General features: G+C 48.0%; 1 protein-coding gene across 1 annotated transcript in view; it reads left to right on the plus strand.

The window, feature by feature from the left end:
* LPP (LIM domain containing preferred translocation partner in lipoma) overlaps window positions 1-20,240 on the plus strand; it is a 382,758-nt gene that overhangs the window by 321,252 nt on the left and 41,266 nt on the right. The window contains exon 11 of the mRNA XM_084847796.1: window positions 10,872-11,041. Coding sequence (XP_084703922.1) covers window positions 10,872-11,041 — 170 coding nt within the window. The remainder of the gene's footprint in view (window positions 1-10,871; window positions 11,042-20,240) is intronic.

A 20,240-nucleotide genomic window follows, 5' to 3' on the forward strand; every position in this document is an offset into this window, starting at 1 on the left:
TTCGTTGAAATCGACTTCCGACCAAGCCCCCAGGCTTTGCACACCCAAATCCACTTGCTGGAGGATGGAGGCAGCTGATGGGCTTCCCTTTATTCGATCTATCTATCTATCTATCTATCTATCTATCTATCTATCTATCGCCCATCTGGCTGATCACCCAGCCACTCTGGGTGATGTACTATAATAGAACAGTTTAAAACAATAAAATTCTACGTTTTAAACATGTTATTTCTAAAAAATACCCTAACCCACCCCAAATGCCTGCCTGAACAACCACGTTTTTAATGTGTGGCGGAAACTCATTAAAGAGGGGGCATGGCGGAGTTCCCTAGGGAGGGAGTTCCACAGAGTGGGGGCCACCACAGAAAAGGCCCTCTCCCTCGTCCCCACCAGTCTAGCTGTCCTGGCTGATGGGACAGAGAGAATGCCATCCGAGGCTGATCTTGTTAAGCGGCCTGTCTGGTGTTGCTGGAGGCGCTCCTTGAGAGATATGCCATGTTTGCTATGTTGCAGTGCCACCACTGCGGATGGCCAGAGGGGGGATTGCGACCACCACCCCAGCAGGGTCAGGTCATCTCATAAAGCCACTGATTCAAGCCCAGCTCTTCAGCCTCCGCTTCTGCAAGGCAGCCCGTCTTTGTTAATCCACTTGCCTGTCTATCTTCTCCCCAGGTTGGGCAAAGACCACCAGCCCTGACTTGCTTCTCATCGTGTTCAGCTTTCTGCTTCTGACAATGGCTGGCCAAATGCCACAGGAAGGTTTGGACACAGGCTACGGGGATAATATCCATCTCCTAGAGTTGAAATGAGCACCTGGTGCTCAGAGGGATGCTGTTTCTGGACCATGTAGTTTCTGGTCCTGATGTCCAGGCTAACAGTTGCCCATAGGCTTCCTTCTCACTGTCTTTCTAGCCCCTTGGTATAACCACTTGTGCTGGGCTGCCATCACCACTAGGGAGGCACGAATCAGAAAAAGTTCTCCAGATTCCATCTCGAAGCTCGTTCTGACTCATCCGTATCAGATTGCGAGTGTTGTTGTTTTCTTTTTGCATGAAAATCCGTGTGTATTTTCGTGCATATTTCCCAAATGTACACATCAATTGTGCACATCTTTGAAATGTATCCCTTCTTCTCCACGGATTAAAGCACGTTGATGTGCATTTTTCCATGTGCGTTTTTCAAATGTATACATGCTTTTGAATGCATTTGGGGGGCGGTTTTTTTTCCCACAAATCACATTGCAAGGTCAGAAATGTACAAACTTAAACTGCAGATTGCATCTGCGTCTGTCTTCAGTCTGGATGGTGCAAATTGGGTAAGCCCTGATCAAAAACGAACTGAAATGAATTCCTCATAAACCCCTGTTCACAACATCCTGTAGCAATGAGTTCAACAGCTGGATTATGCATTATGTGAAGGAACACTTCTTTTTATTTCTCGTATTCCTGCCTGTAAATTTCTTCAGTGGAAGCTAAGAGGGTGTTGCATTTCTCAGAGTCTTTCACACATCTATAGTGGACCCCTGTGTGTCTTCAAAGCCAGCTCTCCCTGAAGAACCCACCTACCGAAGAGGCTTTTCTGCATGCTTCCAACAACAACTTCTGGAGACGTGGAGAAGGGGTTTTAGTGCTTCCATTTGATACTGAACTCTCCTTCAGGGCATCCAACAATGCCCTACAACAAAGCAGAATCAGAATACACCTAAAGCAGAATTTGAGCTGGACCCCCACCCCACTCCTCACTGGGCCCCCACCCCACTCCTCATTGGATGGACCCATCACTGGGTCCATCCAGCCTTGTGCTACCTACTCCTGGCTGTGGTGGAGCTCCACATTCTTCCCAAGCCCTCTGCTACTGGAGCTCCTTTTAACCGGGGGGACTCTGGGGGGACTCCAGGGGTTGAACCTGGGACCTGGTTCTGACCTGGATTCCTGCAATGAGCAGGGGGTCGGACTTGATGGCCTTGTAGGCCCCTTCCAACCCTACTGTTCTATGATTCTATGACCTTCTGCGTGCAGAGTCGGGGCCCTGCCTCTGAGTTATGGCTCCTTCCCAGCATTGTTCTGAAGTATGGAATGAGGCATCTTGCTTTGCCCAACTTGCATCAATGAAGGCCAGGATGCAGACTTCTCTTTCCTGCCTTCAGCGCTGTATTGTCTTCTTGTGTGTAATGTTGAAGCCAGGCTGGAAAGGCATTGCTTTTCCTATGTAGCATGCTGAGGAGAAACCAATCCAGACAAGAGAATCCCAGGAAAAAGGGCAGGCAAGAAGTGTGCTCAACCATCTGACTTGACAATCACCGGAAGTATTAATGGGATGTATCTACTCCTGGAATTTGCTGTCACACTCCAAAAACTAGATAATGTGCCCTTGTTATGAAAAAGGACAATTCAGTGTAGAAAATGGTTGTTTTTCAGTCTGACAATCATCTTTGCCGTTTCAGGGGAGGACATGCTTCCATTTGGCATTCATTGTTCCTTGCACTTAGTCTCTCTTTCCCTTCCCCTCCCACCCACCCACCCACCCCTTTTTCTTTGAGAAGGAGAGGATGCCTTTTAGCTGTGTGTTTTCACAGATAATTTTGAGATGGCACAGGGAATAGAGGATGAGATATATGGGAGGGCCATTGCAATGAGAGGCAGTAGCAGTCGGATGCATTCTTCCACGTTGGAGGAGTGCTCGGATCAAATACTTTCCCCCACTCCTCCCCCCAAAGAAAAAAAAGCTGTGGTTGAAATATTTTGAAATGAATAGAGCAAACATTCTTCCACTGCAAAGAAACCCCATGCGTGTCAGTGTCACTGCCCATATCAACACCTGAAAATGGTGTGGGATCAGGAGATGGTCTTGAACCAGACTGGGTGGGAACTTGACTGTCTGTAGCTCAGAGGCTAGCAGCTGAGTCCATTCAGGCCCAGCTGTCCTTGGTCTGGGCTCTGCCACTTCAGACTGCAAGTGGGGGTGCCACATGATGGAATGCTCCTCTCACGCAGCCTCCTGCTCCCCGCAAATAGAAAACTAGCATGCCGAGCAGAAGAGTTCTAGCCTCGCATCGCTGAGCGATGTTCAACCTATTCTGGAGGGGGTTGCACTCCCCTAAAGGATCAGGTTCATGGTTTGGGGATGCTCTTGGATCCAGAACTGTGACTCAAAGCACAGGTGGACTCGGTGGCATAGAGCTTAGGCTGACAGAGTAACTTCATCCCTGTCTGGACAGAGATAGCCTAGCTACAGTTATCCATGCTCTGATAACCTCTCAAAGGCTATCTGTGCTCAAAGGCTGCCTTTGAAAATGGTCCAGAAACTTCAGCTGGTCCAAAATAGGGCAGCAAGACCGGTCAGTATGATCATATTATGCCAGTTCTCTTGTGTCTGCACTGGCTGTCAGTCCATTTCTGTGTCCTATTCAAAGTGCTGATACTGACATCAAAGTCCTAAGCCGCTTGGGGCCAGGCGCTCCTGGAGGATCGTTTCTTCCCATATATTCCTGCCCAGACCCTAAGATCAGCTGCAGCAGCCCTCCTCCAGGAGCCAAAGGAAGTGAGGTGGGTGGCTACTAGGAGGAGGGCCTTTTCTGCAGTGGCACCCCAGTTCTGGAATGCGCTTCCCAGAGAGGTTCGCCTGGCACCTATGTTGTGCTCATTTTGGCACTAGGTGAAGACCTTGTTATTCCCCCAGGCATTTTAGCTTTTCAGTTTGTCTTTATCTGGTACTTTAAATCTTTTAAAAGTTGCTAGCTTCTGTTTAATTATTTCATTTTTATATTGTAATTGTAAAATTTTAAACTTTTATATTGTATTTTAGCCACTGTATTTTATTGTTTTATATTTTATGGTTTTAATGGTTGTGAACCGACCTGAGAGCTTCGGCTATTGTATTTATTTATTTATTTATTTCATTTCTATACCGCCCAATAGCCGAAGCTCTCTGGGCGGTTCACAAAAATTAAATCCAAGCAATACACAATAAAACAATTTAAAATATACAGAACATTAAAACCACAATATAACAATACAACCACAATAAAACCTAGCAGCAGTGCAGGAGTTTAAAATACAGATTTAAAACAGCAAAGATAAAAATTTAGAAAGCTAAAATGCTAAAATGCTATTGGGCGGTATAAAATTTAATAAATGAATGAAGAGAAGAGAAGAGAAGAGAAGAGAAGAGAAGAGAAGAGAATACAATAGCCATCTTGCAGACATGATGGCTCTCGGTGTGTTCAGGGAAAGTTTTAGACAGAGAAGCACCGAGTGAGCCCCCACCTGCAATCTGACGTAGTGCAGCCCAGTCACAGATTGACAGCCTCAATGAGAAGTGGGCCTTAGAGGTGGCCACACCTTGGGTCAATGCAGGGCTGAGCAGGTTCCGTTGTCACTCAGACAAAAGCAGACGTTGGCATCTGGGCAGGCAGTTTGGGTGCAGGCCAAGGAGCAGGCAAGAGGAAGTGGGAGCTAGGGGTTGGGGAAGACAGTGGGGAATCTGCTGCTGCTGCTTCGCTCCTTTTCTGAGCTCCTTTTGTTCCCTTCCCTCCCTTCTGGTGCTAATTTTCCTCCTGTCCTCTGTCGTTGGTCATAACCATGATTTAGAATTACATCAGTGACACCAACCATGGCTCACACTAACCAGGGTTTTAAACCAGAAGTTTTTAAAAGAGGTTTCATTTATTTACTTATTTATTACATTTCTATATTGCCCAAAAGCCAAAGTTCTCTGGGCAGTTCACATAAATCAAAACCCTAAAATACAACATTAGATGTAATATAAAACCTTTAAAGTTTAAAACAGAATAAAACCAGAGTGAAAAGCCTGGTTAGCATTCTGCATTGCACATCGGAATAAATAATTGTCCCTGGGTGCTTTAGGCTGGAGACAAAAGTTCTTCAGAGAGCTGAATGTGGTTTGAGAGTGAGATATCCTTTCCTAAGACATCTACAAACTTTTCTTTGGTCTGCTGTCTCTGGTAAAACCGGACTTGCAGGTTTGTGAAACAATGCAAAATCTTGCCAACCTGTTTACTGGAGCCAAATGTGTTGTTGTCCACATGACATGATCTGGCTGTTTCTGGATCTTTGCCCTCCTACCATGGAATGAGAAACGTCACCACAGTGAAGGCCTCCCAACTCTACTGGAAGGCCTGACTTCTCCGACCACATTGCACATCCAGCACTACTCTGTGTGTGTGTTCTTTTTCCTTTTTCTTTTTTTGAAAACACATTGTCCCAAATAGTCTTATCCCTGGCTCTCAAATGGCTGTCTTGAGAGCGGAAAGTCTTAAAAGAATAAATTTTGGTCCCGGATGGCCTTCTACTGGGAAATCCGTAACCAAAATGCTGTGTGTGTCAGAGAGTGAAGCTGAGGTGGGCTAGGAGAGGAGAGGCAAGGGCTGAGAATGGAAATCTTGTTAGACTGTTGGCTTATGTTCAACATTGTCCTAGAAATGCTGTTTTGTCATCAGTATTTCTTCATTAGGAATAATGATTTTTCCACATTCTGTGCCAGTGGGTTCCCGACCGTCCAAAAGCCGGATGTGTCATGAATCACTGAAGTGCATTTGTTGGAGGGACTCTGAAAGTGGTGACAATTAGAAAAATAGCAACTGGCGGCGAGCGGGGGGTGCACGGTGATGCGGCAGGCACGGCGGTTACTGATGGCACCTGCGGGAGCCCTTAGGCGAATATTTCAGCCCAACGTATTCAGTTCAGAAAATCATCGCGGTGCAGCTCCACAAAGGCAATGTGTCCTGCTTCCTTAGCGCTTCGTCATGTATCACTTTGCAGCAACAACAAGGCTCTGGGGCAGGACGCAAGCCACGCAACTATCCAGAAGCTGTCTCCCCGCTTGCAAAAGAGATGGGAGGGGATGATCGTGCTGATTACTTAGTTTTGGAGCATTCATTCCAGTGTCTAGCCTGGCCTATTCCTTGGCTGAGGGCGACTAACAACAATCGAAAGGCTTAAAAGTGTGCTAAAACACCAGGAAGAGCAAGATAGCAGGACTGTTACCCAGGTTCACTGGGGTGGAGCCTAACCCTACTTTATATGCAAGGTCAGGGCGCAGCCCAAACACACCTGGGCAAGAGAAGAGGTGCAATTAGCCACTGATCTGCCCTCTTCCCCCCACCCCCATGAGCAACAGCTGCTCTTCTCTCCTCCCCTCTCTCTGAGCTGCTACAACTCTTTCTCCAAGTCCAGAAAACAGCCACAGGGCCATTGTTTTCCAGTAACGAGACGGATCTTTTTGTATATATTATGAGCAGGATGATTGCCAAAAGCGAGGGTAGACTGTGTCTTCCCATCAGAATTAAGAAGCAAAATACTTTCTGCATTGCACAGCTGAAGAAATAATTACACCTCTGTTCATTAGGCAGGAAACAGTCATTCTTTAGAGAGTTGAAAGTGGTTTGAGGGAGGGATCCTTTCCTATGGCATCTGCACACTTTTCACATGTCCCACTGTCACTTCTGGTAAAACAGGTCTTGCAGGTTCGTGAAACATTACCAAATCCTGCCAGACCTGTTTACTGGAGGCAAATGTGTTGTCCACATCCCGAGCAGTGGTGCCTTTTTATAATCTTGTTCTGCTGTAGTGGATAGACTATTGCCTGTCTGCAGTCTTAAGATCCTTCCTTCCAGAGCTGGAACATGCTGGTAAGGAAGGGAGTATGAAGGAAAATCCTACTTCCTCTTCCTCTCTTCTCTCTCCTTGTGTGCATCTAGAGAAATGTGGTGTGAAGAAGTAGGAGAGGTATTACTATTTCTCCAGCAAGCCTCTGGCAAGCAGAATCCTTGCCTTTACCTTCAACAATGATTGTTATCGCATGCCTGGCACATCCCAGAAGCACAAATGTTGGGTCCCTGCCCTGAGGAGCTTACAGTCTAGTTTTCAACAGTGGAGGGTGGAGGCAGATAGCAAAGCAAAGGAAGAAATGGAGGAGGCAAGGTAATCAAGGAAGAAGGAAATCCTGAAGAGAGGCTCATTCAAGTTGCACTGGTTTCACACCCAGGTGCAAATTCTCTGAATGAAGCTTGAAAACCCCAAATCTTCCTTCGTTTTCCACATGAAGCATATAAAAGTTAAAACAAAACAAAAAAGAGGGGGTTGGATGTGCTTCAGAACCATAATATAGAATGAATGAAATAGAGGCCAAGTATTTTAAGAATATAAGATGAGTCATTATGGTCAGAGCAAGGATCCATCTTGTCCAAGATTCTGTCCTTATCAGCAACCAGCCAAATTCTTCTGCGATGCTCAAAGTAGGGATGGGGCAGAAATTTATTCTAGTTCACATTATAATGCGAATTTACCTAATTTCACAAGTTCAAACCAATACCCGAACCAAAACTCAGTTATCCTTCAAAATTCACACTTCTCCAGATTTTGCAATGGAGTCCAAAAATGTGTACAGAAATTCATAGGGGAACATGCAAAGAAAAATGTGTATATTAGTGAAAGTGGCATTCAAAAATGCATCATATTAATAAAATTGATTGCAAAACTGTGTATAATAGGCAAAATTGCATACAAAAAGGAATGCATTAGAACGGGGGTGTTGAACTTCATGACCATGGGGTCCAACACCAAATCCATCCCACCAGGGGTCCTAATCCAGACTTCCCGGATTCCCTAGATAGCCATGCAAACAAAACATTGAAAAGCTGAGATGTGGTTACACGTGTGCCACATCGTGCAGAGTCCCAGTGCCTCACCAAAATGATGCTGAAAATGACACACTGGGAAGATTCCATTCTGGAAAATTTCTTCCCCCACACCCCACCCAGGGGAAAGTGTTGCGTAAAATATTTTGCTAATCGGTTTCAATTTCATCTCTTACAACAAGAGGTATGAACTGCTCCCCAGACACCAGCTCTTCTCAGAGAAACACTGCTGGTGTGTTTCTGCCAAGACTGTGCAGTGAGTGGAAGAAACCCCCACCAATGAGCAGGGAGACCAGCCAATATATCCTTCCCTGGAGCTTACAGCTTGCTCAAAGATGGCAAGAAGGTGGGCATTATCTAGATGTGGTCTTGGACCAAACTGCCACCCCCCGCAAAAAAAACTTCTGCTTTCTCTTTCATTGGGCACTGCTACTAAACTCTAAAACCCCTCAGACTTCATTGCTTGGCCATCCGTAAATGAGGGAAAGAAAAACCCTTAACTCTCTCACATAGTATTAGAGCTATACGTACTATGGAAAGATTATTTGGGGTGGGGTGGGGTGTGTACACACACACACAAACACACACATATGCAGGACTACAGAACCCATAATGCAGTGCAGTACACCTCTGCAACCCATCAGAACCCTTAGCGGGTTTTAATGTTCTGTATATTTTAAATTGTTTTATTGTGTGTTGCTTGGATTTAATTTTTGTGAACCGCCCAGAGAGCTTCAGCTATTGGGTGGTATAGAAAATAAATAAATAAATAAATAAATAAATAAATAAATAAGCAATTGTAAGTAGAGCCACTGTGGCAGTGCAAATCAGGCTGGGAATAGGTTGTCCCAGCATGTCTCAGAGAGCAAGAGAGATTGGGTGGATTCAAACAACCTGCCAACAGACTTCCTGTATTAGGTTTTGTGCGGTAACGATCTCATCACTTGGGAGCTTTCCACCATGTGATGAAAGCTTCACAGTGCCCCGCTGTTTAATGATCATTGCAATACTGCCATGAAAATGTAGCCTTCTGGAGAATTCCACCCCTCTACAGAGATCTTGAAAGGTCCTTCATTATGGAGGCTTCAAAATGGTTTGGGAGTGTAGCCAGCACCTTTCCAGACCCTGCTCTGTATCTCATGGACAGGGTGGCCCTGCATTTTTACCGTGTACTTCTCTTGACGCTCCCCAGCACGGCAGGAGACGAGCCAGGTTCTGTCCCCAGCCATAGATTCTGTGCAGCACAGCTGATTGTCAGAGTGAGGAAAGGTGTAATTTGCTTCATGGTGATGTAATGATACAGCAGGATTAATGATGCAGACATTCACGATGAGACCTGCACAACCCCGCTGTCTCCAGGCCACTGATGCAATTGGAGCACGCAGGCCGGCCACAGTGGCAGCTTTAGGGCAGCGACGTTGCAGCTCTTTCAGCCCGGTGGCTGGATTCCATTTCGGAGAAACTCTTGGAGGCAGCATTCCAGTGGTAGGCAGGGCAGAAGGAGAAAGAGGCCAAAATGCCAGCCTATTTTAGCTTAAAGCTCTTACCGCCAGCAACCAAACCTTAGGAGAGGCATTTCAACCTTATAGAAGGGGGGGGGGGGCACTGCACAAAACCTGGGAAGCCAACAAATAATTGGTAGTTGGGGGAAAGGCAGTGGGGCCGCAGGAAGGGGGCCTGGTCCTCTGGCCAGATCGGGAACCCAGGCAGGCCGGGTTTGGCCCCAGGCCTGAGGTTCTGCTTTAGGGTCAAATGGGAAGAGAACTTGGGTTTCCATCAGGCATCTAAAAAGACACAGAAAGGAGCATAGCATGAAATTGAGAAGATGCGACTCAAGGATTGTGCATGCTCAACCTTTTCCCAGCCTGCTGCTGCGCTCTTGCGTTCTCCTCCCCAGCTGATACTCTCCCAGCCATAGTGAACTTGCCTGGGAATCCCAGCTGGGGAAAAGCAAGGGCAAAGTGATGCATGTTGGGGCAAAAAATCCCAACTCCAGGTATAACCTGATGGGATGAGCTAGCAGTGACCGACTGAGAAAGAGATTTTGGGGCTGTGGTGGACAGCTCGATGAAAATGTCAACCCAGTGTGCAGCCGCTGTAAAAAAGGCAAACTCCATGTTTGGCATAATTAGGAAAGGAATTGAGAATAAAACTGCCAATACTGCCCTTATACAAATCTATGGTGCAACCACACTTGGAGTACTGTGGACAGTTCTAGTCACCACATCTAAAGGAAGATATTGATTGTAGAGCTGGAAAAAGTGCAGAAAAGGGCCACTAAAATGATCAAGGGGCTGGAGCATCCCTACGAGAGAAGGTTACAACAGCTGGGCTTGTATAGCCTGGAAAAAAGGAGGGTAAGGGGAGACATGATAGAGGTCTACAAAATTATGGATGGTGTGGATAATGTGAATAAAGAGACATTTTTCTCCCTCTCTCCAAATACTAGAAACAAAAGGGTAATCCTATGAAGCTGATTGGTGGAAGATTCAGGATAGAAAAAAGGAAGTTCTTCTTCACACAGCGCATAGTTAAACTACAGAATTTGCTACCACAGGATGTAGTGATGGCCAGCAATTTGGATGGCTTTAAAGGGGGTTCGACAAATTCCTGGACAAGAAGGCTTTCAGTGGCTACTAGTCCTGATGGCAATGTGCTACCTCCAGTTGCTGGGGAACATGGGTGGGAAGGTGCTGTTGCACCCATGTCCTGCTTGTGGGGTCCCAGTCAACAGCTGGTTGGCCACTGTGTGAACAGAATACTGGACGAGATGGACCTATGGTCTGATCCAGCATGGCTGTTCTTATGTTCTTAAGCAGCTGAGGGAGGAGAATGAAAGGTAGGGATGTCAGCCGAGGGGACGGTTAAGCACTCCATGCCCCTCTGCTACTTCACCACTCCAAATTGCACCCTCTGCACACCACTTTTTAGATGTTTGCCTCCCCAGATCTTGGTCTAGAATTGATCTCTGGTTTGGCCCTTAGGTCTGGCAGGAGAAGCACTCCAGGGAACAATGCTGGACCAGATGAATCATAGTTTGGAGGCTCTACAACCCTTCTTATGATATTTTTTCATGCACATGTTCATATCTTTTGAGCGTTCCAGAATCATCTGATTTATCCAGCAGGGCTCCTCTTATGTTCTTCTGCCGTTCTCCTTTGAGACCAAGAAGAAAAATGGTTCATTACTACATGCCTGTCTTTGCCCCTCCCAGGCCGCTGTGCACGTTGTGGGGAGAATGTCGTCGGGGAAGGAACAGGATGCACAGCGATGGACCAGGTTTTCCATGTGGAGTGTTTCACCTGCATGACCTGCAGCAACAAGCTCCGGGGCCAGCCCTTCTACGCAGTGGAGAAGAAAGCATACTGTGAGCCCTGCTATATTGTAAGTAGCCCAAATCCTCCTCCTCCTCTGCTTTCAGGGGCTGTGTTGTACTGGATAGGTCCAACCCAGGATAGATCCAACCCAACCCACATGCGTATGTTCTGCATCTCTGACTCTGGAGTCTGTCTGACATTTGCTCACATCCCTACTTGTGGAAGAAAAAAAACATCTAAACATTGAGGAAACCCAGCTCAGAACAGTACATCTCAGGGTCACGTAGTGGGACTGAGTCGCAGCAAGATTCAGGACAGTCAAAAGACAGTACTTCTTTGCACAGCATATCGTTGTTTTAGGAAATTCGCTTAAACAGCACATGATGGTAGTCACTGGCTGGGAAGACTTGAGAAGGGGGCTAGCCCAGACATCCCCAGCCTGGTGTCCTCCAGATGTGTTGGACTACAACTCCCAGCATGCTGGGGATGTCTGAGCTAGCCAAACTTATGGAGAGGGAGAGGGACCTTCAACAGCTACTGGTCATGATAGCCAAATGGTACCTCAAGTTGATATGCAGTGAACCTCTGGATGCCAGTCGCTGGGGCACAACAGTGGGAGAGCGTGATTCCTGTTGTGCCCTGCTGGTGAGCTTCCAAGAAGCCTCCAGAAAAAACAAGATGCTGAACTAAATAGAACTTTGGTCTGAACCAGCAGGGCTCCTAGGTTATGAGATCATTGAGAAAAGGGGGTCACCCATTGTGGGCCTAGAGCTGGCATCTCCAACATGGTGCCCATGGGCACCCATGTGCCCACAGACACCTCTCTTGGTGCCCACCGGGCTCCCTGTCCCCCTCTGATTTTTAGTGTATTTTAGCTTATTTTATCTTCAGATTTTCTTTAATTAAAAAAAAATTAACTGGGAAGCTGGCATGCTGCAACCCAAGGTGCTGCCAGGGCCATCCTTATTTCGGTTCAAGACAGAGTAGTTTTGTGTTTTGGAGCACTGAGCCGCACTGCTGCCTTGCTCTTAGGCTCTTGGGCAAGTTACTTTTCTCATTATCTCACCAGGTGGCCTTCGGCCATGCCCACCATGACAGCAGTTTTATGAATGAGCAAGCCCCCCATGGCAGCCTCTTTGCGAGAGCACCTACAACACTCTCAAAATCCCAGATGTGCCCACCAGCCCCAAAGGTTGGGGACCCCTGGTCTAGAGGGGTTTTTTCCCCTTCGCTTTGCTTAAGGAAATGGATTGAGAACAGTTCTTGGTGGAGTTAGGAGGTGGACACCTTACTTGGGTGGGTCAGAGAATGAGGTGGTCTTAGTCAAGGTATCGCACACACACACACAACAAGGGTGGGCAGGCTTCAGGCTTGCAATATCTACTTTATTCTAGTGCTCCAAGATCTACCGGCCAGAGCAGGTGCAGTAGTGGCGCAGGCAGGCAGACACTAAGAGTTAAGGAACCAGGTGTCTCTGAGCACCCGCTCAGCCCAGGAATTTCTGATCAGCATCAGACTCAGACTCACACGTCTTTTCACACACAAAAACCCGCTCCTTCTTTTTCAGCAAACTAATTTAAGGGGAAAGAAACTCTTTTCAGTTGCCGCTATTGTTAGACAATTGGAAGTCAGAAAGGCAAACCCTCACAGCTCAGTCTCATTTTCTCGTCAGGGTTAAATAAAAGTTTATGGCAACATAAAACCAAAATGTGAGGCCTGCCTCATTGCATCCATCATGCTTCTCGGAAAAGAAGGAGCATGTCTGAGGGCAGGGGCTGTAGCTCAGGTTTTGCATGCAGACGGTCCCCAGCTCAGTCCCTGGCATCTTGAGGCAGAGCTGGGAAAACCTCTGTCTGAGACCCTGGAGAGCAATACTGGGCCACATGGACAAAGGGCCTGAGTCAGTCTAAGGTAGCTTCCTGCGTTCCTATGTCTTCTTGGGAAGGAACATGGCCGCCAGAGTTATGCCTGTTTCGCCCACTCCCCTTCCAGGCCCAGAAAGGGCCAGTCACTGCATGGCAGCGCACGTGCTTTGAATGCAAAAGCTCAGGTCCTCTCCATCTCTAGTTGAAAGGATCCCCAGCAGTAAGGATAGCTGGGAAAGGTCTCTGCCTGAGGCCTTAGAGAGCCACTGCTGCTCAGAAGGCCGGGGAGCAACCTGGGCAAGGAGCCGTGTGGGCTCCCCTCCCGCCCTGCCATCACTGGAAATCCATCAGTTGTGGGAGGGCCCATAGCTCAGCTGGAGAACACACAAGGATGGGGAAAGTCGTTATCGAACTGCAGCTCCCATCATCCCCCACCATTGGCTGTACTGACTAGTGCTAATGGGAACTGCAGTCCAAGAACATTTAGAGGGCCATACGTTCCCCACCCTTGCTTTACTGTGAAGAACAGGGGTGAGGAACCTCTTTCAGCCCGAGGGCCAAATCCAGTTTTGGAGAAATTCTTGGGGGCTGCATTCAAGTGATGGGTGAGGCCAAAAGCAACAGGAGCGGGGCCAAAAATACTACGAATACCTGCGTATTGTAGCTTCAAGCTCTTACAGCCAGCAGCTGAGCCTTAAGAGAGTCATCTCAGCCTTTTAGATTGGGGGAAACAAACCGTGCAAGAGCCAGGAAACCACCAAACAATAGGTGGTTCAGGGAAAGGGGTGGTGCCAGGAGCCAACTGGGGAACCCCAGAGGGCAGGATTAGGACTCCAGGAGGGCTGGATTTGGCCCACGGGCTGGAGGTTTGGCACCCCTGATGTAGAAGGTCCCAGGTTCGATCCCAGTGAAAGGACCTTGGGTTGGCAGGACTGAGGAAGCCCCCCAAGCCTATGAACTTGGCAAGCTGCCACCTATCAGAATACACAGAGGTGGGCTGACTTGATTCCAGGCAGCTTATGGACTCTGGAGCTGATTTCTGCTGAGTCACACCATTGGACCATCTAGCCTGGCTCTCGAAGGTGTCAGGCGCAGAAGGATCGTTTTCCTTCATCTACTTCCTGGTCCTAAGAACCGGAGATGCCACCAGGGACTGAACCTGGGACCTTTCGCACGAGCTCCCTGCGTTGCCTTCTTAATGTGGCCCCGGAGAGGCGGGGGTGGGGCAGGGAGGGAAACTGTTTTCAATGCCACATTTCAACCCTGAAACAGGTGATAAAATCAGGATGTGCCTCTGGGTATATGCGGAGTCACTCTTTTTTTTCCTTTTTATCACGGAGTACCTGCAGCCAGCCCTCACCCCTGCTATATCTGCACCTGGATACAAGGGTAGCCAGAGCGCAGCTTCCAAGTGGGCAAGCACTGGGCCCATCGCTTCTCATTTCAGAAATTGGGGCACTGGCACCGCAGAGCCTTGAAGGGGCTGCACTTGCAAGGGGAAAGTCTTCCGAACTGGGTATGAGTCGTCCCCCGCCCCCGAATCTGCTGTAGTTTGGAGGCACATCTGCATTAGGCAGTATAATAATGGGTTGAGATTATTTAATCTCATTACTTACGCACTTCATTAGCCTGAGTGAATTGCTGGCAAAGGTTCAGTAAACGTCCTCCGTTCGGAGATAAAAGGATGAGCAAGAAAATGCAGAAGGATTCTTGTCCTCTTGTCCTCTTTCAAATTTATCATCTAATCTTTGTTAAGGCATAAAAGAATGGTAATTGGCTGGCTGCAGGAGCCTGATACGCGGCACCGCTTTGAGCAACAAGACGGGGTGGTGGACATTTATTGCTCCTTTTGTTTCTTCTTTGTTGTCCATAATGATTGGCCAAGAGCAGCAAAGTGGGATCTTGTAAGCAACCGCCAAGGGTTTTTAACAACTTTGGTCCCTGGAGGCTCAGCAGAGCTAGTGAAGTGTAACTATTAAACATTCAAAATAAATGTGCATGGAAATGATAATATTAAAAATCCCATTAAGAGAGAAGCTCTGTTCACTTCTGGCCACTCAGGAATGTTGTTTTAGGTATACACCTGAGATGTTTGCGGCATGTATTTGAAAATGTAAAATGTGAAGAAACATGTGTTTGCAAAAACACATACATCATACTGCTATAGTTATTAGTGCCCTGACAAATTTTCTCGGGGTTCCAATCTGGGTGCAAAAAAGAGGAATGTGAGGGCAAAATATTCCTGAAAGTCAGGCCGGCTTCAGGGCTTGGCGTTGCTGGGCCACTGCTGAGGCCCGGACTTTGGACAAACCCCTGAGACCCACAGTCCAACTGCTCCTCGGCTTCTCTGTTGCTGCCTCTTCACCAGTCTCTTCTGGGTGAGAAGGAGCAGCAGCGTCCCATCATCTCTCCTCCTCTTTCTGGGGGCTTCCGCAGATCGGCCCAAGGGAGAGGACAATGGGCAAGGTGACAGGAATGAGAAGGGAAAGGTGCCGCTCGTAGCCAAGGGCCCACTGAGGCGATCTTGCTGAAGGGCCCCCAGAAACCTGAATCCGGCATTCCCATATCTTACCTTTCCTGGCACAGGGAACTGCGATTCATAGCCCCAATTATCGAAATCTAGGGTGCAATTGACTGATTGATTGATTGATTGATTGATTTAAAAGTCTTCATTCACTTCGCTCACTGTTAATGCTCAGTAGTGCAAGCCAGGACTGACAGTGGCTTCGTGTCAAGGGTACGTTTGATGACAAACTTGGGTTTTGCCGCTGCATCATGTCTGAACCCGCGCTAAATCTTTGCTCTGCTCTCTTGTATCTCAGGTGGGGAGGGCCTTACCAGGGTGTCAACTGGGCAATGAGATCGCCTTTCGCCATATGAACATGGGGCAACCAGGGTTTTCTTCTGAAGCTGCTCTTGTTTGGCTTAGAGAAGAGACCCAGAGAAAGAGGAGGTCTGTAATTCATGGAGGTTAAGGCTATCAGTGGCTACTAGTCATGATGGCTGTTTATTACCTCCAGTATCAGGGGCAGCATGCCTCTGTTTGCCAGTTGCTGGGGGACATGAATGGGAGGATGCCCTTGCACTCATGTCCTACTTGTGGGGTTCCCACAGGCAGCTGGTTGGCCATTGTAAGAAACATAATGCTGGACTAGATGGACCTTTGGTCTGATCCAGCATGGCTCTTCTTAAATCCTAATCTGGATTAGGGATGTGTATGTAGGATGAATGTCATAACTTGCAACACTTTTGCAAACTATTGTTAGATAAACTTCCTTAATTTCTTGTTAATTCAGATCTTTCCCAAAGAAGGATAGCATGGGTTCACCCTGCCTTTGATTGTCACCCTGAATTATTATCTTGATAGCAAATTTCATCACCTACATTACAGGTCTATTGGGAAGATGAATCTGAATTGGGATGCAGAATCATAGCGTTGAAGGAGGCCTTGTAAGACCCATCGTGTCCCAGGTTAGGCAACCCAGTGCCATCCAGATGTGTTTGACTACAATTCCCATAATCCCTCAATGTTGGCTATGCCGGCTGGAGCTGATGGGTGGGCACAAGGTTACCCCCCCCAACACACACACACACACACACAGACACTCTCAATGCAGAAAATCCCGAGCTAGAGCATCCCCCAAAGAAGGCTTCCAGCCTCTTCTTGAAGGCCTCCAGCAAAAGAGAGCACAGCACCCCTCTAGGTCATTGGTTCCATTATCAAATTGAACTTATCATAAAGACCTTTCTCCTAATGTTCAACTGAAATTGACCCTCCTGAAATTGACCCCCTTAAGCCCATGAGATCTAGTCCTGCCCTCAGCACCAGCAGCGTGCAAACCTTTGCCCTTCTCTGTGTCTCGGACCTTTGGGGACTGGAAGACTGCTTTCATCCCCCTCTTCTGCAGGCTAAACATACACAGTTTCTTCTACCGTTCTTCATAGGGCTTGTTTCCCTTGCTGCTGACCATCTTCGTTCCCTTCCTTTGAACTGTGGGAGGTCTGGGGGCCATTGTCACGCCTCCATAGGGCGCTCCTCCCCTGGATGCCATTTTTTAATTGTTTTTTATGGGAGTCCCAAAAGGGTTAAAATTAGCTTGTTTACAGAGCACTAAAAGGGCCAAAAAGACTTCAGAAATTCTCATACATCCCTACTCTCAGGTAAGAGCTACTTTCCCCCAGAATGCCCCAGAATAATGTTGGCGAGGGGGGAAATGTCAGCCAACACAGCACTGGTAAATTTCACCCCCCCCACCCCTGAAATTTACCCTTAGCCCTTGAAAATTGCCAAAATGCCCCCCACGCACATGCGTGTGTCCTGTAAATAGGGCTGTGAAGTTTGGGGAATGCCTTTTGGGCACAGTAGTACCCTGCTTGCATCGTCGGCCAGCAGCTTTGCATCCCTGTTCATGCAAGCTTTGGGGCTCAAACCCTGGTCTGCAGGTGCCTCGACCTGCAGGTTGTCTGTGCCCCCGCCCTCAGGCCCTGCCTGGGGCTCTCACGTTAGCTCCTCATGTGCTCAGCTGCCCAGAACCCCCTGCTGAGACCCACCCTCTGGCCTTCCAGTAGGGCAGGAAAGACCCAGCATTCCTTTCCCGAAATGCAACCCTTGCCTCATGCGAGCCACAGAATGAGCAGGTCAGAACGAGAAGTGGGAGAGCAGCTGTGGCGGGTGCACTGCAAATGCTAAATCCGCTAATGCATTTCCAATGAGCTGGCCTGCGCCTTCCCTCCGCCTCTCTTCATTTGCCGTGATTCATTTAATCTCTGGGGCCTCATCAGCTTCCCCCTGCCCAGGGTGCTCAAACTGTCTCACCGTTAATTAATCCATGGGAGGCCAAAAGCAGGTTGCTACCAAAGCGCCAAGCCATGCGGGGGCCCAGCCAGCAGCGGCAGCCGCCACCGCAGCACGGCTCCCTCCCAAAAGATGCTGGGGGGAGGGATTTTGGATGCCCAAACTTACCCACGAGGGGCAGTTAATGCAGCTTCTCTCCACAAAGCCTCTCCCAGCAACAGAGTCAGCCCTGGTGTGGTAAACACTCAAGCCACAAAGTCCTCCAGCATGAGTTATTTCTTTCTTTAGGAAAGGTTCCTCCTGTGCAAGCACCGAGTCATTGCTGACTCCTAGAGGGACGCCGCTTTCGCTGGCATTTTCATGGCAGACTGTAGCGGGGTGGTTTGCCATTGCCTTCCCCAGTCGTGACTACCTTTCCCCCACCAAGCTGGGTACTCATTTTACCGACCTCGGAAGGATGGAAGGCTGAGTCAACCTGAGCCGGCTACCTGGGGCCCAGCTTCTGCAGGGATTGAACTCAGGTCGTGGGGAGAGTTTCGGTTGCAATACTGCCGCCTACCACTCTGCGCCACACGAGGCTCTAATTTATTTCTTTAAAACATGCCTATATCGCCCTTCAGTATCCAGTCACAGGGCAGTGTGCACACCGCATTAAAACAGCCACTAAAATGAAAGGCACAGATTAAAAACAACCACCAAGGCAGTTTACTGAGCTGGGTATTACAGTCGGGAAGAGCATGGGCGCTGTAGTTACAGCAGTTCAGAGCTACAGGAGTCCTCACATTATCTCAGCGGCATGTGAGGGCGCCTCTGCAGCATTTCGCACACCGCTTGGGTATTGACGCAGCAGGCAGGGGTGGGGTGCTTATATTTATTTATTTATTTATTTATTTCATTTCTATACCGCCCAGTAGCCGAAGCTCTCTGGGCGGTTCACAAAAACTAAAACCAAACAACACACAATAAAACAATTTAAAATATATAGAACATTAAAACCACAATATAACAATACAACCACAATAAAACCTAGCAGCAGTACAGGAGTTTAAAATACAGATTTAAAACAGCAAAGATAAAAATTTAGAAAGCTAAAATGCCTGGGAAAATAAAAAGGTCTTCACCTGGCGCCGAAAAGAGTACAATGTAGGCGCCAGGCGAACCTCACTAGGGAGCTCATTCCAGAGCCGTGTTGCCACAGCAGAAAAAGCCCTCCTCCTAGTAGCCACCCGCCTCACTTCCTTTGGCAGGGGCTCACGGAGAAGGGCCGCTGATGATGATCTTAAGGTCCGGGCAGGCACATATGGGAGGAGGCGATCCTTCAGGTAACCTGGCCCCAAGCCGTTAAGGGCTTTGAATGTTAACACCAGCACGTTGAATCGGGCCCGGAAATGGACTGGCAGCCAGTGCAGCTGGAAAAGTACTGGCGTAATATGAGCTCGCAGGTCAGTCCCTGTTAACAATCTTGCTGCCCTATTTTGGACCAGCTGAAGTTTCCGGACCGTTTTCAAAGGCAGTCCCACGTATAACGCATTGCAGTAATCCAGACGAGAAGTTATCAGAGCATGGATAACTGTAGCTAGGCTATCTCTGTCCAGATAAGGACGTAGTTGGTATACCAGCCTAAGCTGATAAAAAGTGCTCCGTGCCACTGAGTCCACCTGTGCCTCAAGTGACAGTTCTGGATCCAAGAGCACCCCCAAACTATGAACCTGCTCCTTTAGGGGGAGTGCAACCCCCTCCAGAACAGGTTGAATATCACCTAGCCGGGCAGACGAACCACCCACTTGTGACAGAATTACTTGGACAGAAAGTGCCGTGCCGTGCTTAGTAGACCGAGCTGAGATCCGGGACATCCGGATCTCGCCTCTCTTGGGAAGAAGGGAGTTGGAGAAACCCAAAGTGAATCCAAGCAGCTTCGGATTTCTACGCATCTGGCCTGTGGATTCTGCAGCGGACTGACTGGCTTTTTCCAAGTCGCACAGATTCCACAGATTTGCGGGCCGTGTTTTTACTTTCCAGAATTGTACGGAAATTTAATCGTACACAAATACAAAAGTTGCTGGGAAATATGCTAATATGCAGGCCATTTTAGAAAAGACAAAAACACACACACTGCGTTTTATGCAACTCTGATCTCTCTTCAGCTGAGTGGCGGTCTTTTTTGTGAGTGTGTGCGCTCTGCTCCATGATTGTATGCTGAGCTTAGAAAAAGACGCAACACATTATATGCTAGCAAAAGTCATGTGAATTCTGGCAGACTTTTTGGCGTACTTTTCCAAAGGGGAAAAATATCCGATTCCTTCAATGAGCTGATGATGGAATGAAAGATGCCCGACAATCCACAAAATACAGATGGAACGGAGTAAACAAAATCCGTACATCCCTACAAAACACACCAGGAGGCCCCAGGGGGCCCAAAGTGATCCTATTTACATCACTGTAGCCCTTGTAATTGTAGTTAAAAAAAGTCCTTTTTACACCAGGGAAAGCGGCTTCCAGTGAGGGCAGTCAGGAGTGGAGAAGCGAGGGGAAGGGAGGGTACTTCACCCGTTCCCCACCCACCCTTTCCTTGCCCCAAATTGCCCCCAGTGACTTCCCACCCCCAT

Source organism: Heloderma suspectum, chromosome 3 (assembly GCF_057233095.1).
Source record: "Heloderma suspectum isolate Gila_16-S chromosome 3, 16-S_ref, whole genome shotgun sequence".
Lineage (NCBI taxonomy): Eukaryota > Metazoa > Chordata > Lepidosauria > Squamata > Helodermatidae > Heloderma > Heloderma suspectum.